The sequence below is a fragment of the Mixophyes fleayi genome, chromosome 3, assembly GCF_038048845.1.
Source record: "Mixophyes fleayi isolate aMixFle1 chromosome 3, aMixFle1.hap1, whole genome shotgun sequence".
Lineage (NCBI taxonomy): Eukaryota > Metazoa > Chordata > Amphibia > Anura > Limnodynastidae > Mixophyes > Mixophyes fleayi.
The window spans coordinates 239,822,916-239,840,220 of record NC_134404.1 but is presented as its reverse complement, the minus strand read 5'-3'; the positions used below and the strand labels follow the sequence as shown (position 1 = coordinate 239,840,220).

At 40.0% G+C, this 17,305-nt stretch overlaps 1 protein-coding gene across 5 annotated transcripts in view; it reads right to left on the bottom strand.

The window, feature by feature from the left end:
* Window positions 1-4,145: 4,145 nt before the first annotated feature.
* The window catches only part of AGT (angiotensinogen), a 35,498-nt gene continuing 22,338 nt past the window's right edge, over window positions 4,146-17,305 (bottom strand). For 4 of the 5 annotated variants that reach the window (XM_075203339.1, XM_075203338.1, XM_075203337.1 and 1 more), the window contains 4 exons: window positions 10,235-11,042; window positions 7,658-7,925; window positions 7,437-7,581; window positions 4,146-5,110 (listed from right to left, as the gene is read on the bottom strand). In XM_075203339.1, the coding sequence (XP_075059440.1) occupies window positions 4,919-5,110; window positions 7,437-7,581; window positions 7,658-7,925; window positions 10,235-11,009 (1,380 nt within the window). In that variant the 5' untranslated portion in view covers window positions 11,010-11,042 and the 3' untranslated portion in view covers window positions 4,146-4,918. Of the gene's footprint in view, window positions 5,111-7,436; window positions 7,582-7,657; window positions 7,926-10,234; window positions 11,043-13,282; window positions 13,349-17,305 lie in introns of all 5 variants that reach the window. The other variant, XM_075203340.1, reaches the window with a different exon arrangement.

Genomic DNA, 17,305 nt, shown 5'->3' with positions numbered 1-17,305 from the left:
TTTATTTTTGAAACTTACCAGTAGCTGCTGCATTTCCCACCCTAGGCTTATACTCGAGTCAATAAGTTTTCCCAGTTTTTTGTGGTAAAATTAAGTGCCTCGGCTTATATTCGGGTCGACTTATACTCGAGTATATATGGTAATCAGCGGATAGAGAGTCAGCTTTATTGCTTGAAAAAGTCTGTTTCAACAGACGAAACGCGTCGCAAGGTACTGCTGGCTCTACGGAGTATTTGTTCTCCTCTTCTGGCCTCATCATCGTGAAGACTTTGATACACTGTCTCCAGAGGCAATACGAACAACTTACTTTCAGTGGAATTTTTTCCTATACAGCTTTGTTACCCTCCGGATGGATTTTGTTGGTGCGCACCACAAAAAGACTTAGCCTGGACATATTAGCCGCACATACGGCAAGACCGGCATCCGAATTTGTATATCCCCGAACTGGGTAAGCCGTGTATGATTATTTACTCTTGGCTTCACTGGACATTTGAATATTATGTAACAGAGAAGTTTCACACTCCGTTGTGGTTTAATGAATGTAATGTGATTCATATTGAGAAGTTAACATACCACTAATCACTTTTCCATTGCTTCTTCTATCACGTGGAAACTACCAAATGAAGCTATTAGCTACAAATATGGCATAACGGAACCTTATTACTAAATATATTCTTAACAAGGACGCTTACTTCCCAACTTTTGGATTCATTTGGATCTCTTTGATATAGAGAGACATCTGTTGGAATTTATATAGGTTACATGAACCTGTGCATTGATTTTATGTGATATTTTGGTACCATTTAATTGTTCTAGTAAATATCAACCTTTTTATACATTATTGTTGTGTCTGTTTACTATACGTGATTACCATCTGATATTAGGCCATCATATGCGCAATCTGTTTCTGTATTATATTTATGTTGACTAGAGGATTTGCACTTCCTCTATTTGATTTGCTGCAATTGATGCCCTATCTATACTCATCAATTCATTATATCGCCTATTAGCGCCGGAGACCCTTTGTTGTAATGTATATAGTCTATTTTATCTTGGACAAAGTGATACTGGATTTATTTTTGTTGCAATTTTTAATAAAAACATCAACCCTTGAAAAACTGCAGCTACTTATTCAAAATGCTAAAAATGATATCTGTGCCCACTTTGCCACCTGATTGCATGCCCAAAACAGCGTTGGGCCAGGCAAAAGACAGATGTTTTATATATAACTGACCACCCTGTGTTGATTCCCACTGTCAAATTGCTGGCCCAACGACATTTAGCCCTTGAAAAACTGAAGCTACTTATTGAAAATGCTAAAAATGCTATCTGTGCCCACTTTGCCACCAGATTGCATGCCCAAAACAGCGTTGGGCCAGGCAAAAGACAGATGTTTTATATGTAACTGACCACCCTGTGTTGATTCCCACTGTCAAATTGCTGGCCCAATGGCATTTAACCCTTGAAAAACTGCAGCTACTTATTCAAAATGCTAAAAATGCTATCTGTGCCGACTTTGCCACCTGATTGCATGCCCAAAACAGCGTTGGGCCAGGCAAAAGACAGATGTTTTATATGTAACTGACCTCCCTGTGTTGATTCCCACTGTCAAATTGCTGGCCCAACGGCATTTAACCCTTGAAAAACTGCAGCTACTTATTCAAAATGCTAAAAATGCTATCTGTGCCCACTTTGCCACCTGATTGCATGCCCAAAACAGCGTTGGGCCAGGCAAAAGACAGATGTTTTATATGTAACTGACCTCCCTGTGTTGATTCCCACTGTCAAATTGCTGGCCCAACGGCATTTAACCCTTGAAAAACTGCAGCTACTTATTCAAAATGATAAAAATGCTATCTGTGCCCACTTTGCCACCTGATTGCATGCCCAAAACAGCGTTGGGCCAGGCAAAAGACAGATGTTTTATATGTAACTGACCTCCCTGTGTTGATTACCACTGTCAAATTGCTGGCCCAACAGCATTTAACCCTTGAAAAACTGCAGCTACTTATTCAAAATGATAAAAATATGGTGACTTTGCCCACTTTGCCCCCTGATTTCATGACTATAGCCTTGTTGGGTGAGGCGAAATGATAATGCATTTGGTATAAGGGACCCCCTGTAGTGTTAATTTGATGTGAAATCAGTGATCCAAATTGATTTAATCCTTTAAAAATAAGCTTTTCTGAATAAAAAGCTGGAGCACGAATTAGAAACGAATATGAAGCTGGCCGAATAAGAAGCTAACTTCAGCCTCGTCACAGAATGGCCATTTAACAGGGAAACATAGCATAAATAGAGACATGAACTGGTAAGGAAAACCAAAACAAAAATAGTTCTAGACAAGACCATCTACTGTAAATTTGAATCAATCCAGGGAGTTAACGGAAACTTTGAAAAGCATATGAATTCATGTGTACTAGGAACTATTTGAGGTTAGAGATAATTTAAAAAATATCTTGAATAGATCAAAGTTGTAGCTTCTGGGACCTCATTTTCTGTGCATACATATGGGGGCTTTGCATTATCATTAATTGTATGAGAATCATTTCAGTATTAACATACATTAATTGCTGCTTTGGTGCATGAGTGTCTTAACTGATTTATACTGTGCACTTGCCAAGTTCCACCTGTTGCAAGAAAATGGACATAGGCCAGCCATAAAAAAAAACAAAACACAGAAACTTACCAATCCGTCGGGTGCCGGGACCCAGCAGCCTCCTCTCTTCAGCTGTCACTGAATATCGAGGTCAGTAACAGCTGCTGCGGGAGAGAGGAGTCTGCTGGGTCCCGGCGCCCAACGGATTGGTAAGTTTCTGAGTTCTTTTTTTTTTTATAACTGACGCCTGGCGCGGGGCAGAGGAGGGTGACAGCGGGGCAGAGGATGGGGACAGAGAGCAGAGGATGGGGACAGAGAGCAGAGGAGGGTGACAGCAGGGCAGAGGAGGGGGACAGAGAGCAGAGGAGGCGGACAGAGAGCAGAGGATGGGGACAGAGAGCAGAGGATGGGGACAGCGGGGCAGAGAAGGGGTACAGCGGGGCAGAGAAGGGGGACAGAGAGCAGAGGATGGGGACTGAGAGCAGAGGATGGGGACAGAGAGCAGAGGATGGGGACAGCGGGGCAGAGGATGGGGACAGCGGGGCAGAGAAGGGGGACAGAGAGCAGAGGATGGGGACAGAGAGCAGAGGATGGGGACAGCGGGGCAGAGGAGGGGGACACAGCGTGAGAGGGGCAGTGCAGGGGGACACAGCCTGAGAGGGGCAGTGGAGGGGGACACAGCGTGAGAGAGGGCAGTGGAGGGGGACACAGCATGAGAGGGGCAGTGGAGGGGGACACAGCATGAGAGGGGCAGTGGAGGGGGACACAGCGTGAGAGAGGGCAGTGGAGGGGGACACAGCATGAGAGGGGCAGTGGAGGGGGACACAGTGTGAGAGGGGCAGTGGAGGGGGACACAGTGTGAGAGAGGGCAGTGGAGGGGGACACAGCGTGTGAGAGGGCAGAGGAGGGGACAGCGTGTGAGAGGGCAGAGGAGGGAGACATTGTGAGAGAGGGCAGAGGAGGGGGACAGCGTGACAGAGCAGAGGAGGTGGGACAGTGTGACAGAGGGCAGAGGGGGCAGTGTGAGAGAGGGCAGTGTGTCTGTATGTAGAGGGGTCAGAGTGTCTGGATGCAGAGGGGGCATTTTTGCATACAACTAAATAAGTATTTCTGTCCTGACCTAAATACTTATTACAATTTTTTGACCCAACTACTTCTAAAACAGGACTGCTCAATAATTATTTTGGAGGGGTGCCTTGAAAAAATTTGGAGACTCTAAGGGTGCCGCGAACTGCAAAAGTTTGATAACCACTGACATAGGCTGACCACAGTTTTAAAACTGGCTAACTAATGGCAATTTTAGCTGTGATGTGGGTATTATAGAAGTATAAATGTGTGCTTTACAGCTGTGTCCATCTGCATCAATCATTCAAAGAGCAAATCAAGTCATTCTAGAATAAAACTGTACTCATTCTTACACATTCAGAAACTTTATAAGCATCAGTAATACTACAAGAGTAGTACCGTACGTTTTTTAAGATATAAGCAAAGTTACATTCTCAGTATCTCCAGTTGCCTCAGGAATAAAACTGCTTAAAATCACAAATATTTAACACAGAATCATTTTATTTGCTGAACATGTGGGTGGATAAATGGGGAATAGATGCTGGACTTGACAATCATGCTAATTATTAAGGCATTGAAAATCTGCAAGCTTGTACAGCAAGACTGAGCATATTATAGGCGAGCTTTGTTGCTCGCTTGCAATTACTGAACTTTGCCACAGGAGGTATGAAGGTTAGTTCCACTCTCCTCTCTCTTGGCTCTTTAGCCAAAAACAAAATAACCTTTTAATGTAACCTTATCCTTGGACAATGGCTAATGAAAGCTTAGTGGAAGTTTGCTCAGCACTGCCCATGCGTATTTTAGTAATTGTTTAACATGGTTCCCTAACCAGAAATATGTTGATGACTTGAGTAAATACAAAATGTAAATATATGCTTTAATGGAGACGTTAGGGCAGAATTCTGAAACTTATTTGCAATGCAGTATAATAGCTTTTTACATTAACATCTTAACATTTTCTTTCAACAAACCACAAAAAAAAGAATAAAAGAATAACTCTTATGTTCAAATGCAGTTGTTTGTGTTTGTTTGTTTTTTCCTTTAAGATAATAACTATGATCTATTCTAGAAAAACAACACTGTTTTAGATAGTTAAGCTCTTTCTTGTGTTAAGGTATATTGTATTTTTATGAATTATACTGTAAGTGCAATAGGGGTGCTTTCTCCTGTTGTCATTTTCATTTATTCTTACTGATGATGTTTGTTATATATTAACTTTATTATTTTACCAACATTCGGTAAAACTGATAAAGGTTAAATTATGTTTACTGGATTTACGACTCTTCCAAGAAGAAGCAATGCCTTGGTAGACCCTTCAAACATGGCCACAATGAATGGTTTATCAAAGTTTAATTTCAGTGGCTCTTCTTTGTTCTTATGGTCATCTTGGGCTTCATTTGGGTCCGCACCACTATCTTCCAGCTCAAAATGAACTGTATTTATAACCTGAGACAACAGAATAACATATAACTGGCATGTTTATGCAGTATAAAATTAGCATTTCACTTTAAAATTAAAAGGCTATACTGTTATGTATGTGAGAGTTACCTGCATGCAATTTATGTACAATATAGTAGTTCATGTGATACATAGTAATATATGTTATATTTTTACTTTTTATTTGGTTAGGTTATGTGCTGCTCATAAGGGTTCACCACTAAAAATTACTTGGCCAAAAGTAATCTGCAGAAAGTCATTGTCTAACTCCAATTTCTCATTTGGAAGATAATATAGTGACTATGTAGACAGTGCTGCAGGTAATCAGGACCAGGAGAGAATTCTGCAAATAATTATTGTCTGCAGATCAGGGAGTTAGATTTTGATTTAATAAGATATCAAATTGAGTGTTGGAGGGGGACTATATTGGAATCCATGAAAAACATGAAAAAGCATCTTACAACATTTAGTATATTATAATGTACACTTGCTACATAATGGCATTTTGCTTTCAGCCAAATCAGATGCAGAGAGAATCCTTTTTGTGTCCGTCACTAGGTTCACAGTCCTGAAAGCTAATGTGCTTTTGGAAAAATGCTTCTCCTGTGATTAAATAATTGCAATGATATGTAAATGTACTTCTAGTTTTTAAATATATCAGTTGTATTTTTTGTTTGTTTTTTTCACCTATGATCATTTGTTCTGATGGTGATTTAAATGAAAGGTGCTCATTCAAATACATACAAAAAATAATTAGCAAAGCTGGGCACCTCAAGCGTCCTATGGGTTTAGAGAATGATATTTATTCTTAAATCCTCCAAGTTTATTTGACAGTGTCCATGCTAAACTTCTGTAGACTAATTAGAGAACTCAGATGATGAGGTATAAATATAATTTATGCAAGAAAAGTGACAATGCTTTAAGATTCTTCAGGTTGAGACCATTGTATTCCCTTAAAGCTGTATTACCATTTATTTCTCATAGCCCCAGGCTGAAAAGCAGGGGTAGGAAGTCATTGCAGGTTGTTGTGCAGCCTTAATTTATTCATACAAACGATCCGGAATAGAAAAAGGTAGTCTGCTGATTTTGATGCTTATACAGAGCACGTCAACTTTGCAACCTGAACCACCCTGCCTCCATGGCCTTTATCACACAGAGGGCTGCAAAATAGGTTATTATGCAAAATGTCAAATAATTGACTGAGCCATTTAGGTTTAACAAGATATAAAAATGGAATTATTTGGAAACTATTGCAATTCTCTAAAGTTAAGTGTTTCTGAGTCACAGAATAATTTAGCAAATTCTAAACCAGTTCAGTTTCAAGTGTAACTATTCACAATGCAGAGATATTGGTTACATGGTTACATAATTTTTATTCACATTCCACACCTGAATATGATTTTGTAAACATTATTATTTCTTTTTATATGGTTCAAAAACAAACCTATTAGCTTCTCTGCAGCTGTGAAGTACAACATTTTTGTAACAAATTGTAAAAGGCTGCCAGCCAATTTCTGTTGTAGTGAATAGGGGAGGTGGATGTGAGTGTGAGAGCATTTCTAGGTACTCAATGATGATGGTAAGAATGAAATGTGAAGGAGTTAAAAATCTTGGTATTTGCCTTAAAAATACATTCAACGTAATCACCAGCTCCAGCCTTGACCTATCTCAAAGACCCTGGATGGAGGCCTAGGACATGGGATAATGAATGATGGCATTGGGAGTACTAGGACATGGGATCACGAATGAGGACATTGGGAGTACTGGCTCCAGTGAAAGTTGATAAGAACCCATAAAAGTGACATGAAGAGAACTAACTAGCTTTGTCAGAAGATTTATATTTACTCAGGAAAATATCAATCATGTGTTTTTGTTCTATAACCAGATCAAACGCTTTTTCATGTATAAATGTAGGCCAGAAATAAACGAGCACAGCTCAGTTCTATCTTGACATTGGCATGTCTGTGTCTTGATTACTGATCTCCTGGTTAACCAGCATCTTATCTCACTGATATCTGAAGGGACTTGATAAAGGAGAGGTAAAATTACCCTAACATGAGAGCAACTCAGTTTGTTACTTTGTGGCAAAAATATTTCACAGTAGTGGTTGCATAACCCCATAATTACTGTAAATCGACATTATGCTGAAAAATGAGTTCTACTTTAGATGCACCAGATGCTGACATAATTTGGTAGGATGGGCGGTGGAGGTAGGGTGGTAAGAACTGTGATTTGTGCTCTATATGCTCATGTAGATTTTAGGGATTTATCTTGAAGCAGAAAGAGTAAATTACACTACTGATGGGGATAGATTAACTACTTGTCATGCCATTACCTTTCCAAGTTTTATATTTGCATTGCTTATTTTGCTAAAATCAGCATCTTTTCCTAGGAGATACGACACCTCCAAATTGGTAAGAAGGTCTTGAATGTTCAAAGCGCTTTCTATTTCCAGCTTTGGTAAAGATAAAGAGATGTATCTGGAAAACATAAATAGGAGTGGTTTTAGGGATTTAAACATTTACACCAAACACTTGTTGTAGTACTAAGCCTTACCTATTTGTTAAGCTATTCAACCATTTTAAATATGTATCCCATGTTAGGGAAGACTCAATATTCTCAAGGGTGTTCCCATTGGTTGGCTGTACCAGCAACAAGAAATCATTTTCACTAAGAGAGATTTTTAATACTAATTGATTTGACGTGTAGTCTTCCTTGAACTGAAATACTCCTGATACTGAAATCATGGGCACCAAGATTTTCCTGTTTGGCTCAATCCAGAAATGTTGAAGCTCCGGAATTAAAAAGGACTTACTCACTTTACCTGAAATAAAACAATGCTAGTTAGTTCCTAGCAGGCAAGGCAAAATCTGCATACATTCAATTTCAGATTAGACACTAGTAATTACTAGTTTAAACTAGTCTAAAGTCAGAGATGTAGGATCTACCTAAGTGTCAAGGCAGGGATGTGGTTAGTAGAAGTCTTTATTTCAAAGGTATAGCTTTCCATAAATATCTTTTCACCAAATTGCATTCGAAAATCAGAATAACATCAGTTAGCATAAGACAGTTATGGGAGCACTAAGAAAAGAGACTAGCATGTGTTGTTAGAGGAATAATAGAGGGTAAACATTGGGATGTATACAAGCAGTGATTGGTGGAAAGTTCAGAATTGGTTGGCAAGCACAAACAGGAGTATGCAAATAGCAATGATTGTAGGTGTCATACCGAGAAGCATAGAACTGTATACTGAAGGGCATGGTGGAAAATTAATCGTTAATTAGTTGTATTACTAGATGCATTTTTGTTTAGTCATAGAAACATAGAAATGTAGAATTATTTGGCAGATAACAACCACTTGGCCCATCTAGTCTGCCCATTTTTTAACTTATGGTAACCTCAACCCCTATTTAATCTTTTTACTTTCTTTTTCTTTTTAAGGACATCCCAATGTCTCTTCCAAGTATGGTAAAATTGCTTTATTGTATTAGCCTCTACCACCTCTGATGGGAGGCTATACCACTTATCCACTACACTATATGTGAAGCAATTTTTCCTCAAAATTCCTCTGAACCTACTTCCCTCCATTTCCAATGCATGTCCTTGTCTTCTAATCTTCTCTTCCTTTGAAGAATGTTTCCCTCCTGTACTTTTTTAAAGCCCTTGATATATTTGAAAGTTTCCATCCTTTCTCTCCCCTGCTCCACACTATTCATATTAAGATCTTTTAGTCTTTCTGGGTAAGTTTTTTGCTGTAGGCCATGCACCATTTTAGTTGCCCTTATTTATACAGTATCTAATGTATTTATATATAGTCAATTACATCTGTGGCTTATTCACAATATCTGTACATTAAGGCACAATAGTACAACAAAACCACATGACTGATTATCTCCTTGGAGGACAGAGAAAGGTTAATGATTAGCTATATTATGCAAAGGAGACAGCTAGTAAATATCTAGGTGAAATGTTTCTCGGTTACTTGGAAACATTTTTACATGAACTGATGCTCAAGAGATGATAGCTGGTAAGAATTTCAAGCTGAGTATTTTTAACAAATAAAAGAATAAAAAGTATTTAGTACTCCTATAAGTATTTTCTTACCATACCTTCTTCCCTGCAATAATAACCAGTTATAGACATAATTATACATGCTAGAACAGTTTTTCCTGAGGCTGTTGCATTTTTGTATTAGAGCACTGGCAAAATTTAGTGCTACACTAACACGCTATGGGGGTGTGACTATAAGGACCAATAAAAAGCCATTGTAGAGATTTTGCAGCTTCTTCTTCTTCCGTCTCTCATAAATTTTTAGGAGCCATTCTACTAAGGGAATGAGCAGCTCAGTGAAAATGTAATGATTATCCAGGGATGCTACTTTATACTGACCAACCCTAGGCTGACCCTCCCAGAGCCAGGATGATTGTAAATTTGGCCACACACATGGGTGGCCAAATCAAGTAATATCCAGCTGTTCAGCTCCTCAGGCCAAATGCCCAGATTATATTTTGGTCTGCTGGAGCCTGTTCATGCAGTTAAGAGTTGACACTCACAGATCGATGACCGTTATTTTCTGACAACATTTTCCGCCATGCCTGATAATGATATTGTTTCATTGGATCGGATATTAAGGGGCATTGGCATCTTTTTCGGACCGCACACATTGCGATATAGTGCCAGCTGTCTTATATTGACTGTTTGACTTAAGTGTAAAAAGTTGACCAATATAGGACAAACATTTCCAAATGATAAAGCATTGTGTGGGAGCTTTTGTGACATTACTGCCCATGTCCCTCAAGGGGATTTTACCCAATATAACAAGTAGATGGGGCATCATAACAAAAACAAATAAAGTATAATAAAATAATCAATACATACAATTTACATGTTTTCTTTTAATAACATATCATTGTTTTGCTTCTGACTTAGTAATGTACAATTTTCTCAAAGCTCATAGGGTCAGCGTTCTGTATAATGCCTATATATTCAGTTAGCCACTACATACTGTATATCAACTTAAGGTCTTGTTCAATGAAGTACTTATTATATGTATTTATGGACATTAATAAGCATGTGACAAACCCTGCTAAGAACATCATTGTATGTTTTAAAGTATTACACATATCACCTTACCTTTAAACTGAATATGACTAGTGTACATGAAGTTAGAAGTTACATCTATAGACGTCAAGCCAGATTTAGATTTCTTTGCCAACTGGGTCTCCAAGAATTTGTTGATTAAATTTATTGCCGTGACGGAGTCTGTAAAATCTACAGCCCTTACATAAAAATGATCAGCAGATGAAGTTAAATCATGAACAAACTTTTCTGACAAAGAGAGACTTGGAGAGACAAATATGCATGTTGTTTTCAGTGCATCAATATTGGCATTTTTAGAAAAGAGAAGGTTGTCAATGATTTTGAGTTTTGAAATTACTTTTAGGCCATTCACTTGGGAACTGCAGTTAGTAGCTCCTGATGGATGCCCGAATCCTAAAAAATCCTGTAAACTTGTTGATGTGTGCTCAGAGGCTCCAAGATAAAAAGACATCAATGACCCATATAAATTTGTGCAGGATATAAGGACAGTGTCACTTCTATATATTTCCCTCCATTGTTTGAAAGCCCGAAAGCCTAAATCATTCATTAGTGATGTCAGATAGCTTTCCGAAGTACCAAGTTGGCGTGTTTCCTGATATGTTTTGACTTTTACACTTTTATCTTCACCCTTCATCTTTGATTCAATAGGGATTGGAATGAACATATTTTCAATAGTGTGATTTTGTGATTGCACTTTTTCACATTCACTTTTGTTGAAAGCAAATAGATTGAATGGATGAACATAAACACGGTTGCATGTTGATAATCCAATGCATGCAGTCAAGAACACCAGTTTTTGGATATACATTGTTGGTAAAAATGTATAGCTCTGTAAAAAAAACTGAAAAAAGTGGAAAAACAGACAAATTTAGTTTGTAAAGCAGCCAATGGTTTCTTACAAACAGATAAGATACAAGGTCAGTATCAAAAAATATTGTATGTCTGAATTTTGTTCCTGAAATGTTCTTTGACCATTGTATGGCTTCATAATTAGCCTTCACTTGAGCCAACTATCACGATCACACTTGCAGTCCTGTATTTTGGATGTTACTGGAAGAGGTTGACAGGCTTGCAGCACTCAATCTTGCCCTCAACAGGACACAGATTTAGCTGAAACATACCCCAAAGATGGTCTCCCACATCCACACACACACCATATTACTGCCACCAACTATTGTATTAGGGCAATAGGACCCCAAAATGCTGTCACACAAATGTACATGCTTACACACACTTTGCTCCTTGTAAGTAAAAAGGGCTAGCACATTACACTTGAGCACTCAAAGGGTTAAAATAGCATATCCTAATATGCAAAGGGTTTACATAATCAAGCAATATTTCTATTCATAATAGTCTATGGATTTGTTAGAGCATCATGGGTAAATGTATTCAATATTAGATTTAGTACAAAAAGGTGCAGGGCACTGGATATACGTAGTAACATAAATAAATGCAATACAGTTACAAACGAAAGGGATAAAAATACAAAAATATAACACATAGTTCATATTATCTGTATGCCTGGGACAAGGTAGAATAAGATGAACACTCTCCAGAACTGACAATTTTTCATAACATCTGGTTTATGAACATGTTCTCCTGGGAGGTCATTCACAGGGGCAGTGTATATGCTAATATGGGGAGGAGAACCCCCTGGGTGTGAATCATATTTTATTCAGAAAATAGTCCAAAATACGTATCCTTCCATATCTTTCCTCTGGTATATTGTAGAGATAAAATTCAATAGACAGGTCATAACCACACAAAATGACAAGCCTAACATGCACACATCCTCTGATTTTACAAATAAATTTTAAACTAGATAGGATAACAGCTGTGGCCTTGTGACTTGGAAGATAGTTAGCCTACTCAGGTTTGAAAACTCCTTCTTGTACAAGACATCAACCTAGCATGGTGTCTGCTGTACAGAAGGTCAGTTAAATCAAACTAACTATTTTTTTTTTTACTGGTCATAGTAAGCATCAGAAATAAAACTCAATAAATACTTCATATATTTTACCGCTGACTATGATATAACAATAATAATCCCTATTGTATTTTGACTCTTTCGACCACACTTATATGATGGGTTAGACATCTTCACTACCACTGGGAGAGGCCTCATGTATCACTATGATATAACAATGAGAATTCATATTGTATTTGGATTCTATCGCCCCACTTATATTATGTGTTAGATATCTTCTATCCACTGGCCTCATGTATCACTAAACCAACAAAATTATGTCAAGCAACAACATATAATCAGATGTAAGATGAAATACAGGATAAGTTATCCATGCCTAATATATCAATTTCCCGACAAATGTGTTATACTGAGTATACTATGTATACATAAAGAGAGAATTAGATGCCATTAGATTTAGTTGTGATCAAATCACTGAATGCTATAGTTAGTGCAGTATCTGTGGAGTGTTTTCAATGAAAGCCTGACTGACCAATAGGTTGCGTGAGGAAAGAAAGCATGTGAGGTGAATGTAAGCAAGCTTCTCTAGAAGCTTGGAGGGGCTAGTAGGTTAATTGGCTGATATTAAATTGACCCTAGTTTCTCTCTCTATATCTGTGTGTGTGTGTGTGTGTGTGTGTGTGTTAGGAAATTTATACTGTAAGCTCCAATGAGGCAGGGAGTGATGTGAATGAGTTCTCTGTACAGTGCTGCGGAATTAGAGGCGCTATATAAATAATTGGTGATGATGATGATGATGGTTAAGACATGGCACAATTTTTAACAGCATTATTTTTTTTTCAGAATAGCAATAATCAGGGAAGTACTAGATGCTTTTGCATGTAGCACACACACAGACAGGATTTATTCATTTACTGGAATTTAGAGTTGAGGACACACCTGCTTCCAACTCTAAACCTGTCTACACATTTTAAATTTGACCGCTTGCCCCACCCCTCCAGTGCAACATGGTTTTGCTCCTTTTTAGCTTTTCTCCTAACTCTAAATCAGGCCCCTAATCTTCTTTTGTGGGACCAAATCAAGAGAAACTTTCAGAAGGTGAAGGAAAGAAATTTAACTGATTGCTGTTTGGGGAAGAGGATACCATTCCATACCAGATCTTGTCAATCTTCTCCTTGCAGTAGGAAGCAAGAACTTGCCAGAGTTGTTGGTATGAAAGACTGGAGAAGAGATTTAAATGTATTAAAAATGTGTTTGCGTTTAGAAGCCTGAGCAGAGATGACAGATTTGGATTATATTTGTTTGACAGTGTCCAGAGCATTTTGTTAGGAGTGGTAGGTATAAAATACAGTTGAGAAAGTCAATGTAAGGTAATAGACTTTTGCCAAAACATTCTAATTTGGGGGAGAGTCTTTGAAGGCAGTACATTTTTTTTAGTGGTCCATGGCTGAAATGTGCCACTGCCAGATTAGGACAGGAGAAATGGGTGAGATAAGTTGTTGCAAAGTTGTGGGAAATATTTTAAAATGAACATAACTGAGGCTTCTGCAGGAATGAGAAGGCTTGGTTGATGTAGAATGCATACAAGTTAAAGTGGTGGAGGAAAATTTGCAAGTGATCAGATGATTGTCTGAGAGAGGGAAAGACATGTTAAAGAAAGCATTACTGGAGAAAAAGAGATCAAGGAAGTGGTCATTGTGATGAGTAGAGGAGTCTATCCACTGGGAAAGGACAAGAGAGGATTTTAGAGATTAGTTTGGAGGCACAAGGAGAATCTGGGTCATTATTTTGGATGTTGAAATTACCCAAGATGATGGTGTAGATATGAGATAAAGTATGAAGTAGCCAAGTATAGAAGTGTTCATGAAATTCTTGGGGTGATCAAATGGAATGGTGGATCATAATAACATGCAGTATGTTAAAAGTCCACATAGTATAGTCTGTGTGTCTGTCTGTCTGTTTGTGTGTGTGTGTTAGGGAATTTAGACTGTAAGTCCCAATGGGGCAGGGACTTATGTGAGTAAGTTCTCTGTACAGTGCTGCGGAATTAGTGGCGCTATATAAATAAATGGTGATGATGATGATGATGATGATGATGGTATGTGCTTCAAAGGATGGGAATATAATGTGAGCTTTGTTTCTGTTATTGCAAGACTGAAGTTGAGAATAGGAAGACATGGCTGGAGGTTAGTTTGTAACAGCAGAGGGCCTGATACAGGTCCAAACGAAGCTTGCATCTAAATTTTGTTTTTTTATAAAGAGCATGCAACTTGAGTGTGTCACGGGCACTAGGAGTTCTACCCAGGATTCACCAGATGATAATGCTTACCAGAGGGGTGGGGTTTACACAGCGATCCTCTGGGCAGTAGGGTGAATAGTAGAAACGTTATACAACAGCAGGTGGAGAGAGAATGTCAATGGAGTAAATAGGAGTCAGCGACTCGCAGCTATAATGGTAGGAAAGTTAGCGACTTGCAACTATAGTGCAGAGGCAGGTATCAACCAAGATGAGCCGGGCGGACGTGAATAGGTGAAGGAAGGTAACGGGAGAGTCAGTGGTCTGCGGATAGCAAGTTGTACCACTGCTGTGATGAGAAGACTTGTCCAGGTGCAGGTAGGTAGCGGGAGAGTCAGTGGTCTGCGGATAGCAAGTTTTACCATTGCTGTGATGGGAAGACTTGTCCGGGTGCAGGTAGGTAGCGGGAGAGTCAGTGGTCTGCGGATAGCAAGTTGTACCACTGCTGTGATGAGAAGACTTGTCCAGGTGCAGGTAGGTGGCGGGAGAGTCAGTGGTCTGCGGATAGCAAGTTGTACCACTGCTGTGAAGGGAAGACTTGTCCGGGTGCAGGTAGGTAGCGGGGAAGTCAGTGGTCTGCGGATAGCAAGTTGTACCATTGCTGTGATGGGAAGACTTGTCCAGGTGCAGGTAGGTAGCGGGAAAGTCAGTGGTCTGCGGATAGCAAGTTGTACCACTGCGAGGAGGTGAGGACTTGTCCAGGTGCGGATAAGTAGAGTAATAGTAATAGTCTATGGCTGTATGTATACAGCTGGAGAGCAGAGAAGCTTGTCCAAACAGATATGCAGGGTAACAGCTAATAGTCTATAGCGGGTATGTATACCGCTGCTGAGTAGAGAGGCTTGTCCAAAGCAGATATGCAGGATAACAGCTAATAGTCTATAGCGGGTATGTATACCGCTGCTGAGTAGAGAAACTTGTCCAAGGCAGATATGCAGGATAACAGTTAATAGTCAATAACAAGTATGCTTACCGCCGCTGAGTAGAGAGGCTTGTCCCGGTGCAGACACAGCAGGAGAGCTGGGAGGCTGTAGCGGGTATGGGAACCGCCGGTGAGTAGAGCACGTAATTAAGCAGGAAGCAGAAGACATGAGCAGGAGAGCTAGGAGTCTGTAGCGGGTATGGGAACCGCCGATGAGTAGAGCAGGTAATCCAGCAGGAAGCAGAAGACACGAGCAGGAGAGCTAGGAGTCTGTAGTGGGTATGGGAACCGCCAATGAGCAGAGCAGGTAATCCAGCAGGAAGCAGAAGACACGAGCAGGAGAGCTAGGAGTCTGTAGCGGGTATGGGAACCGCCAATGAGCAGAGCAGGTAATCCAGCAGGAAACTGAAGACACGAGCAGGACACAGGAAACACCTTCAGAGACTCACAGGGAGTAAAAATCAAGATGAGGCAACGATACAAAGGCCACAGGTGCCTTAAATAGGGAGAGGTGATTGATCCACCAATTAAATTAAAAGCAAGGTCATAAGAGTTCAGGGATCCTGCACATGCGCAGTCCTATAAAGATGGTGGACGGCCGCGGCTCAGGACAGGCGCCGGCAGGAAGGAGAGAGAACCACGCACAAGAGCAGAGGCACTCACGGTCCGGTGAGTGACAGTACCCCCCCTTTTAAAGGTGGGCACAGAACACTTGGAACCGGGTTTGCCCGCAAATTTGGAGTAAAATCTCTTTAGAAGAGCTGGAGCATTGAGATCATCTGCATGGATCCAAGAACGCTCCTCTGGACCAAAGCCTTTCCAATGCACTAGGAAGCGAAGAACTCCTCGCAAAATTTTGGCATCCAGAATATGGGTAATTTCGAACTCCTCCTCCTGATGAACTTATACTGGCCGAGGTGCTGAAGGAGGAACAGAGAAACGGTTGATGATAAGAGGCTTGAGTAATGACACATGGAAGGCGTTCGAGATACGAAGGTTCTTAAGTAATAGTAATTTGAAGCACACCGGATTTATCACCTGAGTGATTTTATATTCGACAATGAAACGTAGAGAGAAATTCATGGACGGAACCTTCAGGCGAATATTTTTGGTAGAAAGCCATACGCGGTCTCCAATTTTAAGTGGTGGAATAGCTCGCCTCTTTTTATCAGCAAAACACTTGTATCTGGCAGATGTCTTCTTCAGGAAAGATTTTACCTGAGACCAGATAGTTTTTAAACTCTGACATAAATTCTCCACCACAGGAACTTGGGTGGGAGGGAGGGCAGGAAATTCTGGGAGAGACGGATGGTGACCGTATACCACAAAGAATGGAGTTTTTGAAGATGACTCGTGATACATATTGTTGTGGGCGAATTCAGCCCATGGAAGTAAATCTACCCAATTGTCCTGGTTGGCTGAGGAGAACATTCTTATGAAAGTCTCAAGATCTTGGTTGACTCTCTCGGTCTGTCCATTTGATTGAGGATGGTAGGAGGATGATAGTGACAGTCGGATACCCAAGGTCTTGCAAAGGGCTCGCCAGAATCTGGAGACGAACTGCACTCCTCTATCTGAAACAATCTCAGATGGACAGCCATGAATCCGAAAGATCTCCTTGATAAAATGGTCAGCCAAAGTAGATGAGGAAGGTAATCCAGTCAAAGGAACAAAATGGGCCATCTTAGAAAATCTATCCACCACTACCCAGATGGTATTGCATCTTTTGCTAGGAGGAAGATCGGTGACAAAGTCCGTACTAATATGGGTCCATGGTTTGGAGGGAATGGGCAGTGGTTGAAGTAGTCCCGCCGGTGTTCTGCAGGGGGTTTTGAATTGAGAGCAAACCTCACAAGCGGCCACAAATTCCTTGACATCTCTCCTAATAGAGGGCCACCAGTAGCACCGAGAAAGGATTTCTAATGTCTTTCGTTCTCCCGAATGTCCAGAAAAACGGGA